Source organism: Chelon labrosus (assembly GCF_963514085.1).
Source record: "Chelon labrosus genome assembly, chromosome: 4".
NCBI classification, from domain to species: Eukaryota; Metazoa; Chordata; class Actinopteri; order Mugiliformes; family Mugilidae; genus Chelon; species Chelon labrosus.
The window spans coordinates 11,063,335-11,081,189 of NC_140340.1; the positions used below are offsets into that span (position 1 = coordinate 11,063,335).

Sequence of the window (17,855 nt, forward strand, 5' to 3'; positions counted from 1 at the left end):
CAAGGTCTTTGCGAATACAGTCAAATGTGTCAGCTACAAGTTGTCCTTTTTTTTTTTTTTTTTTTTTTTTTTTAAAAGGAGACTTATAAATGATCAACTTCTGATTTTGGGGTCCTTTGAAGCTTCTGTGAAGGAAATGATTATAAGAACCTAATACAGATACACATTACTGTTACTTAAAAGTAAGAACCGCTGAAACAAAGGGTTGGTTAATTGTTATTTGAGAGGATTTTTATTGTTTTCAATTTCGGGCATTGAATGGTGAGATAACATTTGGAAGATTTCACAAGATTTCACTAGTTACAGCTTCTTAAATATGTTTTATCAAAGAAAACTCTTGTGTAAACTGAATAATTTGGGTGCTTTAAATGTTTTTTTTTTGAAAACAATGGACCCTAGTGGCGAACTGTGGCAGGCTTTTTTTTTGTATTCCTATTTCTATAAGTGATAGAAATATGACAAATAATGTATTAAATATCTAAAAGTAACAATAAGAGCAGATTATTTGGGACAGATTTACCAGCTCTAAATCTGGAATACATAATATTGGGTTCAGGGAAGCTGCATTGATGCACCCATTGCTAGCATCACAACAATATTATTATTAAATATTATAAAACCATCCATACTTAGCTCTGATACTTTTAATTATGTTACACAGAAGCCAAAAGACCCTCATGAGAAGTTGAGAGTCTGTACTGAAGTCTCAAAAAGATCCAACTTGAGCTAAATGCCAAATTAAATCTGCATCTGAAGGCCTGATCGTATGTAAATCAAAAACATCTGGCTTTCCGCGATCAGATCCAACATCCACCTGACGTGAGCGCTCAACGCAAAAAAAAAAAGATGACGGGCCTGTGCTTCAATCACTCCTCCTACAAAACGGCCTATCAGAAAGAAAACAACAACATCTCCATGAAATGAAATCTGGGCCGAACAAAACATTCTCTGAAACGGTGCGTGACATTTCTGCTGCTCAGAAATAATCTAAGAACACATCGATGCTACTTCTATTAACAATATGGTCAAGGATCTGACGTCACATCGTTTTTTTTTTAGTTTGTTTTGTTTTTCTTTTTGACAAGTACCTGTAGCTTACTCGGGCTACTGTTAGTATGTACATGTAGCAGCATAAAACCACCCTGACAGTGATTATCAGACTACAACATCACCATTCATACATCTCCCTCCCAAAATGGCTGTCGATGTGGATGAGGTGGAGTGTGCGTTTTTTTTATTATTATTATTATTTTAGCTTGTTTTATCCTTAAAAAGCTGGATATATATTTTTTAAAAACTTTGTCCCCCGACTGTTGTCATCTTATGCCTTTCTGTCCTATGGTTTTCTACTAATGGCACGTTTGATTTTACTCATCATACAGTTTGCAATTAAGTTTTGGCACTTAAAATATAAATACAGTCTTCCTTTCTTCTTCTTTTTTTTTTTTCTTGAAAATATAATTGAGCACAGTTATAACAGTAACACACCAGTGTCCAGCGATAATTTGAGGTGAAGCTTTGGTCTCCATATTACTGACTGGACAAGACGCTGGTTAATCGCACAGAAAACAAAATGATTACAATTTAAAAAAAAAAAAAAAGAATAAATAAGAGTGAAATAAATAAATAAATATCTGAGCGAGAAGGTTGACAAATAGCCTCATGTGACTTTGCTTGATTACCCTTTAAAACAGACCATTCACACCCGATTAACTGACAAATCATAGACTCGGCACGTCTCCCGTGAGTTTATAGCTTAATGCCACTATTTGAGGTTATCGGCGTCTCCGTTCAAGAAGATTTAAATAAACCCTATCTACATTGCTGTCTGAGAATGTCCACGGGAATATTTGGTCCCCCCTTGGTTATTTTTGGTAAAAGGACACGACCTGTGCGCTCCAGTGGCGTGGGAGTAGTGAGCTTTTCAGTGGCCCAGGGTAAAAAGTGCAACGTGACGAGCGTGAACCTCTCGCAGGTCTAGGATGATACGCAGGAGGCGCGACTGAAGATGATATGCTACCTTTTTACAATTGCTGCATGTCGATAGGAGGGAGCCAAAGCCCATTTAATCCACGTGTGCTACTTTTACCGTCATTCAGTTTAGTACAATTCTCCAAATATCACAATCTGCTCATTTAATCCCATTTTTTTCCCCCCAACTCGGATTGGATGAAACAATTCCTAAAATATGATAAAATACAATTCCATAGGATTGTGTGCAAAATGCTCTGTAAGCATACAGTAACAAATAATGGTCTCTTCTACTAGCCACAACATCAGACTTAAGTGCTTGCAATGAGGTATGAACACTGGCCAGTATCTGGGAGGAACCATTAACCTTCCTTCGCGCCAACAAACTGCTCCACGTCTGCTGTAAAGAGGGTCACATCTACGACGTTCGGAGTGTTCAAGTAAAAAAAACAAAACAAAATAATAATCTCATGGATGAAAATCAATGACAGGCGCAGTAATATCTGTGAGTGTAGATGGTTTTGGGACCTAAATGTTGCTAATACAGTGTGGCAATGATTGCTTCCACTGAAAACCGAGCTCTCTGCTTTGTCATAGCTAAGCATAAAGTCTCACATATATAGAAATGAGACTTTATGCTTATATATATATATATATACTCATATATCCAGCAAACATGATTTGCAGTAAAAACTGCAGATTTCTCAAGAGAGCTTCACATCAAATGTCTGATAAAGAACACAGAATAAAATGGCAAATTCTCCTCAGAGATTTCTCATTTCCTCTTATATGCACAGATAGGTTTCAGTAAGTTTCTAATTAGGTACCTGTACTGTATTAGTCAGCCCGACAGTTGAATGGATGGATGAAGTGAAGGGTCCAGTGTGCTAAGATGAGGATAAGCCTTCATCTGTCTTCATCGCTCCTCTTCAGTTTGAACACCGTTTACAGAGGCAGGTCTGTGCTGTTGTGGCGAGTCTTTCTGGAAGTCCCATCATCCCTGGGCAGAGCTTTCTGCAGGTTGGACATGGCAGCGGTCTTCTTTAGGTCAATGACTGCGTAGCATTCACTGCGCCGGGGTGCCTGCGGACCACATTTTTTGGGTGGTAGGCGCTGGTGCTGTGGCTGGTTCTGGGCACCCCCGCTGCTGAGGCCTTGGCAGGGAGGTTCTCCCTCCAGGTCCACCTGGATGTAATTCAGCTGCCGCGATGGAGGCATGTGGCTGTGCTCACAACCTCCAACCCCTGACCTCGATCGTCTGCGGAAATCAAAGCTAAATATGCGCCCCCCTCTGTCTGGCTGACACGGCCGTGGATGTGGGGGGCAGGCGTGTCGGAGCCGAGAGGGCTGGACCTGCTCTGTGTTGACATAGTTCTGCAGAGCATCTCTGTGGATGCCCCGACTGTCCTGGTGGTACCCGTTGGGTGTCCCAGGGCCTTCTGAGAACTCATACTCATCAAAGTCTTCCTCTTCTTCCTCATAATCCTCCTCATCCTGATCATCGTCTTCCTCCTCCTGCTCGTCATCCCGTTGCAGAGCGCTGTACTCCCACACCGGGGGCAGAGACGGTAGGTTCTCATAGTTAAGCAGAGCAGTCCGACGATGACCCCCGCCCATGCCTCTCTCACAGGGGTAGCCCGGCGGGGGTAAAGACGATGGGCCGTGGGTGTGTGAATGCAGGAGGGAGTGGGAGTGACTGTCCCCAGTGCTGCTGCTGCTGCTCGAACCCACAGACTGGGACACGCTGCTGGGGCTCAGACGCTGCTTCCGGCCACTGCGCAGGCCGTTGATGTTCTCGTAGGTGAGCTCGACGCCCTGGCAGCCGTCTGAATGCTCGAGGCCCGGGTGCCGATGCGTGTGGTGATGGAAATGGTGATAGGAGTGAGAGTTGCAGAGGTGCATAGACGGCTCGTCTCCTTCCGTCTCTGAGCCTGCTGCGCCCTCTACTGGCTGAAGGTTGTGAGGATTGAGCCCGTGCCTCTCCCTCTCTCTCTCCCTCTCTCTCTCCCTCTCCCTCTCCAGGAGATGGCGCTGTGCTGGAGTGGGGCCCAGCATGAACTTGACCTCCTGTGCAGAGGGCTGCATGAACACCTGGGGATCTTTATGTTCCTCGAGGGGACAGCAGCGCAGGTTGGACTGTGGATTTCCTTGGCCCCCGACAGGCATGGCTCCCCGTGTTGTTTCAGGAAAAGTGCTGGGACGTACTTCAGGTAGAGAGTGCACACAGTGACGCATAGAGAGATCCCCCTCCATACTCACTGTATTTACATAGGTGTGGGTCTGTCAGAGAAATAAAAAAAAAAAAAAAAAAGGATCAGGTCGTGACCTTGCACTTATAAGGTGAACTATAACGTGCATGGATGAGTCTTACCTGGTCTTCCAAACCCATGAGGCTATGTCCGTGATCATCAGCAAGAGAGGGTTGGGAGGAATCGCCTCTGATTGGATAACCAGGGTATCCATTGGGGAAAGCCTGGACAGGAAATGCTGGAGCTGCATTCATGTGACAATGTAAAGACACAGACAAAGAGTTCAAGTGGAGGTCGACATGTGAGAGAATGAAAAATCCAGAGGAAATAATGTATTATAGACAGTATAAAACTTAGAATAAAAGTGTACAGGAGTGTGCAAAGGTTAAAAGTAAATATATCTGTGTTTTCTGATCAGCTATAACCAATCTAGACTGTCAGTGCCTGCTGTCATTGTAGTAAATGATAAGTAAAAAGTAACCAACTAAATGTTTTCAGGTATTCTATGAAAAATAACGGGCCTCATTCACTCTCAGTTCACGTGTTAATACTGTCGTTTAACACCTTCTCTGATCCTTTCAAAATGGATGTAATATCAAATAACATCGGTCAAAACATTTTAGACTAAACTGCTGCAGAAAAAACAAAATCTCAGGGTTAATATTTCAGATGTCACCGCCGGTCCAAACTCTGTTCTGTGCCGTCTTTCTCGGAGTCAGGCCGGGGTCAAGGTTTTACTGTCAGCATCTTTTTAAAGTTCTTAACACACATGATGCAGACATAATTGGAATTTCATGCTATACCGTGAAATTATTTTATTTTCTTCTCACTATAAAATGAAAGGTTTAGCACAGTTTTGGTTTCCAGTTGTGTGTCCGTTTACTGGTTAAATGTGCAGAGTAGACTGGATCGACAGAAAGATGGCGACAAATAAGAAGAGATTCGTCCACACCAGAGCAAAAAGCCACGCTTTCAAGAACCACCTCCGCCCTCAACCACGCTTACTAAAAACAATACGGCAGGAACAGACGATGTTTGTTTGCGTGGTCAAGTCAAACAAAGACCTAGCCACTGAAGACAACTCAATGGTATCTATCTTCGGCAACATTTTGCTTAAATGAGAATAGTTAAGGCGTACAACAGGTGGGCGTAATCACAAGGCCTTCCTAACATACACCAATCAGCCACTGCATTATGACCGAATATTGTGTAGGTCTCCCTTGTGCCTCCCAAACAGTTGTGACTCATCAGAGAATGGACATGGTCCTTCTGAGGGTGTCCTGTAGTGTCTGGCTACAGAATGTTGTTAGTGGGGGCCTTTGGGTCCTATGGGTTGAAGGAAGGGGCCTCTGTGGATCATCCCACAGATACTTGATCAATTTGGGATCTAGTGAATTTGGAGGCCAGGTCAACACCTTGTGCTGTTGTTCATGTTTTCTGAGTTGTTCCTAAATCATTCTAGTGTGTGTGTCTGTGTCAGGCTGCATCCTGCTGGGGTTGGCTGCTGTCATCAAGGAGTGTCATTGCTTTGGGGTGGGGGTGTCTGATCTGGTCTAGGTGGGTGGTACATGTCTAAGTAACGTCCACATGAATGCCAGGTCCGAAAGTTTCCCAGCAGAACACTGTATTGTCCCAAGATGGTCAATGTTGTTTACTTCTCCAGTCAGTGCTTTTAATGTTGTGGCTGATCGGTGTAACTGCTACCTGGAGGAACGTTTTTCTGACCACTTTTTATTTCTAACTGCTAAATGAGTAGAGAAGTCAGTGCCACAGTCGACACATCCGTCACCTGTTGCTTTTGAACCTGCGGTAAGTGATTTCTTTTTCCACTCGGGGGCAACGAAAAAACAAGTTGACTTCTTTTAAGTTAACATTGTGAACAGCAAATATTGCGTCTAGCAAAACTGTCATTGTCTGAAGTCGTGTGTCTGACCACCTGATGAAGCCATTCACTCCAAAGACCAGGATTCATTCTTTTTCTTTTAGCTCTGTTTTGGTCTCCACTAAATCCAGAAGCAAATTTCTAGTTGTAGTTTTGCAGCTAAACGCTCTAAACACCACCTCTTATCACTAACTGTGTCAGTCTGCTGTTTGGTGATGAGCACCTGTCGGTTCGTTGCTATGAAAAACTTCCGATCACATTGTTTTCAAATTGTCAGCGGTCATAAACCTACTGATTATAGGCTACGAGTTCCTTAAAGCAACAAACGTATAAAATGTAATGCAATGTCGTTACACTGGGTTTCAGACAGTGTTTCTGCAGTCCATGATCCTGTCTAAATTAACACAATTCTCAATATGATCATTTTATCACACCATAGTCATAAAGAGAGATGTTTAGTGACGATAGTAACATGTCCCTCAGCCCTAACTGGTGGATGTCTGAAGCTGACGTGCTGAGGCTAAGCTCCGCCAGGTGACCCCTTTGTACCTCTGACTCAATCTTACTTTTTTCTGCTAAATTTATTGCTGCATTGCTGCATGCAAGTTCCACAATTAATCTCGAATCAAGTGTATAATTAACCAGACTTCTCTACTTGTGTGTGTGTGTGGTTGTGTGACTCACTGTTGGGAGTCTGTGGTGTGCGAGACATGTCCATCTCTGGTGTGTGGCCACTGCGACTCATCATCATTGACTCCTCCACCACGTTGATGCTGTTACATTGCATCAGCTCCTGGAGCAGGTTGAAGATCTCTTCTGCCCGGGAACACTTGAATGCAAAGATTCCTAATGGAACGAGCAAAATGACAACACTGTTAGAGCAAAACCAATAACTATAACTAAAAAAAATAATTTAAAAGACTGATGCCAAGATCAGACATCTGAATATTTTTGTTTTTAGACATAATTACAGCATCTAATTAACATCACAGATGCATAAATTGTGCTCGGAACTTGGTGTGAGACGTGCTTTCGTAGCTTTTATAAGCGTTTACAACTTGTGCGTCGAACAGACTGATTTTCCTAAACCTGAACGCTGATCTGCTGCTCTGGAAATAACACAATAATCATGACCCCCACAGTCGTTTGAGAGCAGCAGGGAGTCAGAGAAACCGCCGCCTACCTTGCCCAGTCTGACAGCGGCGGCCGCTCTCGAAAGAAAACAGGTTGGAGTCGTAGCCGTAGCGTCGCAGGCAGAGATACGGCCACCGGATGGCGTCTCTTTTGCGCGTGTGAAGAATGAGCTCGGTCTGGGTGAGCTCCATGATCCCAGAGCCCAGCTCGTTGCCCTCATCGTCCACATTGGTGACCTAATACGGGGAGAAACAGCACGACACAAAGAGAAGGGACTGAGAGTTGCAGATTACTGGAACACACTAACAGACATGAGTTTTTATTAAAATAATTTGGAGATTACCAACCTTAAATTTGGTGAGATGGTTGTCTCGGATGGGGTCTCTGTATAGACAGCTCCAACAGCTCCCCATAGCTTCAGCAGGCCAGCTGAAACCTGTTGCAGGATAAACACACACAATCACACGCAGCTTTTAACAGTGTCACTCACTTAAAGATATTAAGTGCAAAACAGATGGGAAACATTTATTTTCAAGCAACATTCACACGCAAACTTCTTACTCAGTCCAGGCCATCGGTGTAAAGGGATTCACGTCTCAATCCCAGGATCTTCTACTGGGCATTGCCGTCACAGGCCAGTTAGTTTGCTGGACTAACATCTTCGGGTGAAGACTGACGCGCTCCCCCCTGAAACCACCAAAGAAATTCACGTTTTTACAAGTCCTCTTCACGAAAGAGGACTTGTATTTGATCACAGGAATCTGAAACCAGAGGGCAAACATAAATTTTGTCTAAAAAAGAAAAGAAAAGAAAACTTAAGCGGGCATCCCTGACAAGTGATGCAAGATGCTGAACCTGTTGCACTCATTTCACTGACAAAATAAAAGCTCAACTTTTATGAAAACATGAAGAGGATTACTTTCACTTGAAACCTAAAACTATGATCATTAAACCTTCAAAAGTCTGACTATTTACTGACAAAGTCAAGCGGCTCTTCGGAGTATTTCAGCTCATTCCTGGTTGTCCACATTGTGAAGCTTGTCCCACTTTTGAATGAATTATGGAGCAATTAGCCGATGGGAGCCTGTGAAATGAGTCAAAAAGCAGTGGATGCACAGAATCAGCACTGGCGCCGCTGCACGCCGTAACATTTCAATTCCATGCAGCTTATTTAGCCCATACGAGTTTGGATTTCAGTTGGGTTTTATAATTCGCCACTGGAGCCAATGCTCGAGTGGGACGGCAAAAACCACGAAGGAGGTTTGGGGAGAGAATAAGTTAGATGAAGGCTTTGCGAAGCTAGTGAGGGAACCTTTTAGTGGCATGTCTCCTACGCACAGCTACGGACAAAAACACAATGCTTCCAAATGCAACAATAACATAAGGATCAATTGTAAAAGTGGAGTGGATCCAATCAATGAAATCTCAAAATCAGTTCATTCCAGCTGTGCATCTTCAGATCATAAGTGAAAAACACACAGGTTTATTTCACTAAAAATGTTGCATTGAACACTGAATATCTATCTGTATATATATTTTTTTGGTGATCACCAAGTGGCTTCTCACGCAGGCTCCAAACAGATATTTTTTTTTTTTACATCACCAACGCCGCATTATGTGTGCTCTATAACCCGGGCCTCCACATCTGACTGGAGATACCAGGCTGGAGAGACTCCTCCACACCAAATCACAGCCACCTCCAATCAATGCGAGCAGGCTAAAGAGCAAAGCTACATCACACTCTTTATCATGCGGCCACTGACTTGGATGAGCTCCCCTTCTTCCGTGCGAGCTATTTACAGTTAAAAAAAAAAAGAAAAAAGAAAAAAAGACAAAATAAAAATGAAATGAAACACCACAGCTTTCTTGTGCTCAACTGGCCAAGCCGACGCAGAGCCCCTCACATAACAAGCCGACTGCGAGGCTTCATCTGCCCCGTCAATGTGCACACACTCGAGCCATGCCACCACGACACCACGCACACCAACACCAAATGCACCACGACACGGTTCAATGACCATTTGTTCTTGCTGGAGTGAGGATACAAAAGCGTGAGTGGAGAACGGCAGCGATGGTTTGCTACTCACATGTCTGGCACGGATTTTTTCCCCCCTCTCTTCCTCTCTCTCTATATAAATATATATATATAAATATAAATATATTAGCCCTAATGCGAAATAAGCATTGAGACTGCGGTTAGTTATCGGCGCCGGCTGCTTCTTCTGCTGCTGCTGCTGCTGGTAGCGGGATGTGGCACTTGCACGGCAGAGACGCGAATAAAAGATGCAGTGAGAAGCAGTAGAGAGAAGGGAGAAAAAAAAAAAAAAAAAAAAAATGTTGTTATTTTTTTTCCTCCTATTACGCCCCCCTACTGCAGCACGGGCCTCTGCCTGTATGACATTTCCCAAGCAGCTGGGGTGAGAGTTCACAGGCAGACAACGAGGCTGAGGGGAGCGACAAGAAGGTAAGAAACGCTGGAGGACCGCGGAGGAAAGGTGTGTCTGCCTGGCGGACGGAGAGGAGGGGCAACACTGAACCAGGGGAAAGAGCGTCTACATTATAGTCGTCTTACTTTTATTTATTAATTTTTTTTTTATGTGTGAGTGTTTTGGCTTCTGCAATCTACATCTGTATCACTTTTTTTGTTTTCTCTCCAAGTAACTTCTACTCCATTTCAAAGACGTATTGCGCATGTTACAGTGTTCCTCTTCAACATTTTGGATTTCTCTTTTTAAAGGGGAATTACCGTTTTTTTTTTTTTACAACCTGGACCTTATTTCTGGCATAAAATATAATAGTTTACTCACCCATATAACTTTGGTGTCATATGGAGTCGTTCGGACAATATTTAGATCCAGTGGAGCGCAGAGTATATCCATATAGTGGGAGTGACTGGGGCACCGAAACGCAGCCTCTAAATAACACATTATCTGCCGCGAAACTCGTTCATTTCACCAATATTTTGTTATGATACTCTAGTGCTATTCCCCGTTGAGTCCAGAGTTAACTGTTATCTATTTGCAGACGTGCAGCGGATTGTTGTTCTTTGGCCAGCTGTTCCTCTCTCCGCCTCCGCATCCTCCTTTCAACGAGCTCCTCATCCGTATACTCTGGCTCAAAGCGGTAAGGACGTCCATCATAAACAAAGTCGTCGTCCACAACCTCAGAATCGGAAAAATATTCAGCCACGTTGCAAAAAGCTAGCAATAGCAAATTACAGGTAAACAAGCCGACCGTCGCAGGTGCGTGCTCAGAGATGACATCATCCAGGTCAGAGGTTAGTAGGTCAATCTACAGACCCCGGATGATGATAACAGTTAACTCCGGATTCAACGGGGAATAGCGCTAGCGTATCATAACAAAATATTGGTGAAATGAACAAGTTTTGCAGGAGATAATGCGTTATTAAGAGGCTGCGTTTCGGTGCCCCAATCACTCCCACTATATAGATATACATGGCATTGCACTGGATCTAAATATTGTCTGAACGACTCCAAATAACACTAAAGTTATATGGGTGAGTAAATGATCGTATTTTATGCCAGAAATGAGGTCCAGGTTTCATGTCTCTTACATGTGAAGCTCTGTTCAAAGACAACAAAATCTACTTAACAGTGCACTGTTAAGTTCACTGCAAAAACTGAGGTATTGTGTGCCTTTTTTTTGTGGAGGACTTCCCCTCATTGGCCAAAGCGAAGCCCAGAAACCGGACATACTGGCAGTGCCATCTTGCACGTTTGGAGCATAGACTGTATATAAAGTGGACGCCATGACAGCTCCTTTCAAAGTGAAGCCAAAGCAAGTGGATCTCCCCATGGTGGCTGGCTGATTGATACAATATTGTGTACAGTGTAATATAGATTTAACCTCAGTTTGGTTCGTGTTCACGGGGCAATCGAGACAGCGTTCCAATAATTTTGCAGGATTTTGGGATTTCAAGGAATCAGGAAATAGTCTAATCTAAAAAGCGTCATCAGAATCGAGTGTCAGTACACTGGCATTTATTGCTGTTATGTTATATGGTTCAGGTACCGGTGTTCTGTATATAGACAACATGTTCAGTTTATCTGTTTATACACTGAGAAGGCCTACTGCTGATGACAGACACCTCTAAATGAGAAGACATGCTCTGGAGGCATAAAATGGTTTATTTGGCATCAGGTAAACTGTGTGCATAAATTATAAGCTTATAAATGGTATGATGTATTGATCCACACAGATTTTCTCTCTCTCTCTCTCTCTCTCTCTCTCTCCTTCTCTCTCTCTCTAAATAAATACATATATATGTGTATAGTGAACTGTTAAGTTCACTACATAAACTGAGGTATTGTGTGCCTTTTTTTGTGGAGGACTTCCCCTCATTGGCCAAAGTGAAGCCCAGAATCCGGACATACTGGCAGTGCCATCTTGCACGTTTGGAGCATAGACTGTATATAAAGTGGATGCCATGACAGCTCCTTTCAAAGTGAAGCCAAAGCAGGTGGAGCTCCCCCTGGTGGCTGGCTGCAGTATAGAGCTCCGGGCATCACGTGACTTTTTTGTTGACACCGCCTGATTTCAGGCCGTCAGAGTTTACTGCGCACTTTAAACTGATAGAAATTGACCAGTACAAGGCAAAACTCAACAGATTATACAGTATACTACAGACCCTTATCATGCCCCAGTTGTGCTTTTTTTTCGAGCATTGAAACAGCCGGCGTGGACAATGTTCCTGACCTGCAGAATCTGGACATATGTGACTACCTCATTAACTTTCCTTCGTCCTACTCCAGAGAGTTACTGTAAGCATACACTGAAGAATTTTTCTGAGGAGGTTCATGCCAGTAACAACTACACTAACAAGTAACTGTTTAATCGTTTAATAAAAAAAATTGTAGTTTTAGTGCTGAATGAGCAACACCCCTTTGTAATCCACGTTATAAACATTAGCTTAACTAGCCTTTATGAAAAGAAATCTGTTGGACATTGTGTTAAAAATATGCTAAAAAAAGAAGACATTACACTTGGAAAACGCTAGATTCTGTACCTGATATAGAAGTGATCGCTGCACAAGCAAAATTCGTTTCTTGAGGGATCCCACCGCTCTGTTTTCTTGTGCCTGCTTCTTGCGCGTTTTATTGCAGGAATCCACATCTGCCATTTTGCAGGATCTTTGGGAATCCTATAAAACGATTTCCCCTTTGCTTGTCCCCAACTGTTCTGGCATCCTTGGGGCACAACAGTTGTCGACCATTTTTGGACGTAACTGGTACAAGTACAAGTTAGTTAGTTGCTCGGAGTTGTCAACCAAATAGTAATTCGAAAAGCACGCTTTCCTGCCAATATCGCAGTGTTGTGATTGCTGGTGCAGGGTGACGTCAGCTACCGGAGCTCTATGTCATAAGCTTCACCTCCTCTATGTTAGTGGATGGGACTTGGGCCAAACCAAAATGGTTACGGTTAAACATTACAACAGAAAGTGGGGACGCGTTTTTTTCTACAGTCTGTGGGTTAGCCCATCAGTATGACGTTGCATCCCACAGCATGCCATCGGTATATGCTCTGGCATGCCATAAACCACTCGCTGATCTCTCCAGTTGTATGCAGGGGAAGCCTTACATAGTCAGACCTAAATCTTATCAGAGTATGTGTCTACTAACACGCCTTTGGGAATTCATTACAGGGCGGGTTCCAACTGACACAGACAAAAAAAATTCCTCTGCATGCCATTTGCAACTAATCAGAGCCAGAACTTATCAGCAAATTCTTGATTTGGCAACAACATGACAGTAACTATGTAAAATGACAGAAACCAACTTTGGGAAAGCTCATCTGATGTGTACTCTGATGTTTTTGCTTGGCTCATGGCACATTTGATAACACGAAGGGGACGGGGATTAATGACCTATCCTGCAGTTAGGTGGAGATCGTCAAGTTTAGGCTTCACTTTTGAGGAGCGGTGACGTCCTCCATCTTTAAACTGCCGCCTAGAATCCAACAAGGCTAACAGTTTAGCAAGCTAGCAGCCGGGTAACTTAATGTAGGAAATACAAAGACATACGCTGGAAACTTTAACACTTCAAGGATTATGAAGAAAACTCTATAGGACTAAATAAAAAACACATTAACATCCACCTCAAGTTTCAAGTTTCTTTCTCTTTATGCTAGGCTAAGCTAACTGGCGGCTGGTTGTAGCTTTAAATTCTCTGTACAAACATAAAACACCTCATAGTTCAGTTATACGTGTAGATGCTCCTATGTTAATGAACTAGAATCCCTGACAAAGTTTTGGAGCTTGGTTATCTTGGTATCTGTGGGTGAGTTTAATATTTCATAAAAAAGTTCCTGAAATTAATGAAACCTGATATCGGTTCTTAAAAATGTAGCAGTAGTTCTTAACTGGAGGCATCATGCATAGGTTGTTGTCTCTTATTTTCGTCCAAAACAAATTCTGGAAATTTAATGTTTGTGTTGGGGCCAGTGTGCTTCATGTAATGAATGTGGAACTTTTGCACAGACCATAACTCTTGACTTGTTTCACACGGCAACCTTTCACGCCCAGTGTATGCCAGCATCGAGTACACTTGATCTGAACACGAGTCCACGTCTTCCTGAAAGGGTATGGTGCGCACCGTTCTCAAACTAGACCTCTGGCTCGTATGTACTCGTGGGGAGTAGGAAGTGTGAAAGCACACTTAGATAAAAATATGGACATACAGACTAGAGTGTCTCTGGCTATTAAGAGTGCTTTCACACCCGGATTGTTGTTCCAATTCAGGGATTGATTGATACAATATTGTGTGCAGTGTAATACAGATTTAAGCTCAGTTCGGTTTGTGTTCACAGTTCAATTGAGACAGCGTTCCAATAATTTTGCGGGATTTTGGGATTTCAAGAAATCAGGAAATAGTCTAATCGAAAAAGCATCATCAGAATCGAGTGTCAGTACACTGGCATTTATTGCTGTTCTATGGTTCATGTACCGGTGTTCTGTATATGAACAACATGTTCAGTTTATGGAGTATTTATACACTGGGACGGCCTACTGCTACTGCTGCCAGACACCTCTGAAGGGGAAAGACGTGCTCTGGAGGCATAAAATGGTTTATTCGGCATCAGGTAAACTGCGTGCATAAATTCTAAGCTTATAAATAGTGGGTAGTGGGCAAGGTGTGTTCACGCGCTCAGACCACCCTCTCTAACCAGTGTCAGCTCTGTGTGACAGAGTACGACTGCTGTGTTCACACCGACCCAAATAAACTGACTTGGAGGGGAAGTGATTCTGGTTTTGGAGCAACAAGCCATGGAAATACAATGTGAAATCCTCTATAACCATCTAATCTGGAAGAAAAAAAAAAGAAGAAAGAAAGTCGTGTTCACTCTCTCTTTCTAAGGGCTTTCCTCTGATCTTATATAAATAATTTGAAGATACTACTGCAGAAGTGTAAAGACAACAAACATTTAACAGTGTCCAATGACTCCAGGTGTAGTTGAACAATTCTAACCGGTTTTTCACACCAGGCCAGCTGCCTACTGATTGTAGATAACAGCAACAAGCTACAAAACCTCTCACACCAGAGGGGGGGGGGAACTATCTTGACGGTTCTGTACTCTTTGCCTGTCCTGCAAGCAATGAGGAAATATTAAAAGAAGTGGACAAGCAGGAAGCGAAGACATCGTTAGCTTCTGTACATTTCGACCTTTGGACCACTGCGTTATACAACACACTTATTTTAGCTTCCGTCCAAAGCGATGCTTCGCTCCTCCAGTCGTTGCTAACCACGCCGCTAACGCACCGTCAGTTGTTTGGCTGCGCGTCGGAGCAGCGAAGCAGGGAGGGAGTGTCCGAGGAGAGTCACTGACCCCTCCGATAAGACGGCCCTGCCCGCTCCACGAACTATATCACAATACACCAGCATGCCAGAGGATTTGTCTGTGTTTGTGCAGCTTTAGGTCCACACTACAACTTACATACTGTTGGTTCTGCGCGGAGGAGCAGGCATCTTGAGTGGAGGGTAAGTAGCTGGTCGGATAAAAAAAAAAAAAAACACCCGACGGTCACCTTCAGTGCTTATGTTTTGAGTAACTTTACGATAGTAAAATGAAACCTTTCTGTGCCTTTATGTGTTAAATGGCTTCAATGAGCCTCAGCACACAATGTATGTCCGCATTAAAAATGTGTTAGCTTAGAATTAGCATGCTTTTCTCTTATGTTTACAACATTTTTTTTTGTTATGTAAAGGAAAACAGTCATGTGACTTTGTAAAACGTGGGAAAACAACAATACTACCCAACGTTTTGTTAAATCTTGTAATTCCAGTCTAAAAAAAAAATCTAGAAAGTTTTTTATTATCTAAAGCTCAACTGTGCAGACTTTATTTAAGGACCATAAACTACCGTGCAGTAGCTGCAGATGACAGGAAGTGGACTACAACTTTATTTAATCATAAAAAAATAAAAGCTTGCTCGAGGCTGATAGATTAAAGAAGTTTTTATTGTCATAGTCAGGTAAAAAAAAAAAAATAATAATAAAATAACCAAAAAACAAAGTGAAATACAGTTAGCAGCTCTCTAGTTCAGCTACAATAAAAAAATAAAAGCGATAGCAGCATCACACTGGCTGCTGCTAGAAGAAACATTTTCATACTAGCAGCAGATTAAAGAGCTAGTTGTATGTTATCACAAAACTTTGCAGAGTATGTTAGGATGGTTGTGGTCAAAGCCTTTGAAATTTCATCTAGAGCAGTGATATGCGGATTTACATGTCCTCTTTTAGAATTCAAGTAATCATGTGTTGAATGCATAACTTAGAAATGTTGAGTAAGGAGTTTTAACATGTTTTTTTTTTTGTTTTTTTTGTTCATTTAACAGACGCTTAAACCCCTGGCTGTAAACCCTCGTTACAAAACCCGCACTCTTATCTCAGAACATGTGGAAGGCTATGCTCGGGATGACCGCCCTCCCACACTTGGGAGGGTTCTATGGCGGTTACATCACACGCAAAGAGGTGAAGGACTGGTACCCAACACTGCAGAAACCATCATGGCGCCCACCAAACGGTGCATTCCCCATAGTGTGGACCTGTCTGTACACAGGCATGGGGTGAGAGGCCTTGTCATTGAGTTCTGCATTTGCCTGTGAAACCCCCCCTTCCCTCTCTTATGCTAAATGATCTTATTTTGGATTTTGTCGCACAGGTATGGTTCCTACCTGGTGTGGAAAGAGCTTGGAGGTTTCACTGAGGATGCACTGGTTCCGTTGGGACTTTATGGGGCACAGCTGGCTCTGAACTGGGCCTGGACTCCTATTTTCTTCGGTGCACACAAGCTGAAATGGGTAAGTTTAACAATTTTTTATTTATTTTTTTAATGCAAATAAAGAATGTGGGGAGCGTGAAGACTCAGTATTGTACATGGTTGTCTGTTAAATGCTCCGTCTCTGCAAAATTTAGGCTCTGTTTGAGATTGTGATCCTCACTGGGACCGTCGCAGCCACCATGGTGTCTTGGTATCCCATCAGCCGCACTGCTACCCTGCTCATGGCGCCATATCTGTCCTGGCTGTGCCTCGCCACCGCCCTCAACTACTGCATATGGAGAGACAACCCCGATAAAAAAGAAGAGTAGACGATATGTGTGCAATCTTTCAAGACAATTACTTACTCACATACTTACGCTCTCAATTATTACGAAGAAATTCCTGCACATATTTACAGTTTGAGTTTATTTAGAAATGGAGTTGTCACCGTTGTTTTCCAGCAGATAACCATCCTCTGCAGCACCTGAGCTGACAGCATTTTTACACCTGAGCAGGCGTTCTAAGTCTGATGTTAAACTGTTAATCTGCCTGCTTCTCACTGACATTTTGTTACCCCGATTAAACGAATCCTTGCTTTAAAACAAGCAATTCAAAGATCCTAAAAGATGGCCAGTACATCGTCTGAACTGGTCTGTGTCCACACTGGAAGACGTTAAATGCAACTGATTAGACTACATGATTCATTTGAAGTGAATGAAAGTCGATATTTCCCGTTTTTCTTTTGAGCTGCTTGTCAAGTAAAGTGTGAACCTGAATTTATTTGCTTTTTCATGAAGAGTTTTCCAAGTGTGAGTTTATAATGGAGAAAATGTTGTAGTTGGTCCGAGTTGCACTAATGAGTTTGATTTGTCATATAAAACAATAAATAAAAAAATGTCACTGAATTTCATTTATTTAAATTGTATTATTCATTTCAATTAATAATAATAATAAAAAAAAATACAGGTTTTCAAGTTAAGTATTTAACTGTCAGGAAACAACTTGCTCTAGATTTTTATACATGAAAAAAAGGCGTTATATAGCGTTATAAGACTGAGATCAGTTTTTTTATTGGTTCTTATATTTTGTCACCAATTCCTTCTTTAATTTCAATAATTGTTTGAAATTACAACTTTTTATCGTACAAAATGTCTCAATGCCAATGTTTTCAATGCCAATTTCAGTTTCCAGTGTCAGCGTTTAGAGGTTATTGTAGTCGAACCAGAAACAAAAGCTGCATATCCCACTCAATTATTTTATATTCCAGCAAAATAAAGTGTCATTTTAATTTAAATTGTGACTGATCAAAAATCATTCTCAGTTAAAACATGTTTGTAGAGGAAA

The 17,855-nt window shown here is 42.4% G+C and overlaps 2 protein-coding genes across 2 annotated transcripts; one reads left to right on the plus strand and one right to left on the minus strand.

Moving 5' to 3' along the window:
* Positions 1–2,635: 2,635 nt before the first annotated feature.
* On the minus strand, positions 2,636–7,927 carry frs3 (fibroblast growth factor receptor substrate 3). Its single transcript, XM_084543405.1, has 6 exons — positions 7,798–7,927; positions 7,584–7,672; positions 7,286–7,472; positions 6,787–6,948; positions 4,343–4,464; positions 2,636–4,251 (listed from the first exon to the last, which is right to left on the minus strand). The coding sequence occupies exons 2-6, from the start codon at positions 7,647–7,649 to the stop codon at positions 2,917–2,919; spliced, it is 1,872 nt and encodes a 623-aa protein (XP_084399531.1). The 5' UTR covers positions 7,650–7,672; positions 7,798–7,927; the 3' UTR covers positions 2,636–2,916.
* A 6,920-nt stretch (positions 7,928–14,847) lies between these two features.
* Positions 14,848–17,737, plus strand: tspo (translocator protein). Its single transcript, XM_084543421.1, has 4 exons — positions 14,848–15,230; positions 16,087–16,317; positions 16,413–16,551; positions 16,667–17,737. Exons 2-4 carry the CDS (start codon positions 16,145–16,147, stop codon positions 16,838–16,840), a joined length of 486 nt encoding a protein of 161 aa, XP_084399547.1. The 5' UTR covers positions 14,848–15,230; positions 16,087–16,144; the 3' UTR covers positions 16,841–17,737.
* The last annotated feature ends 118 nt before the right edge of the window (positions 17,738–17,855 follow it).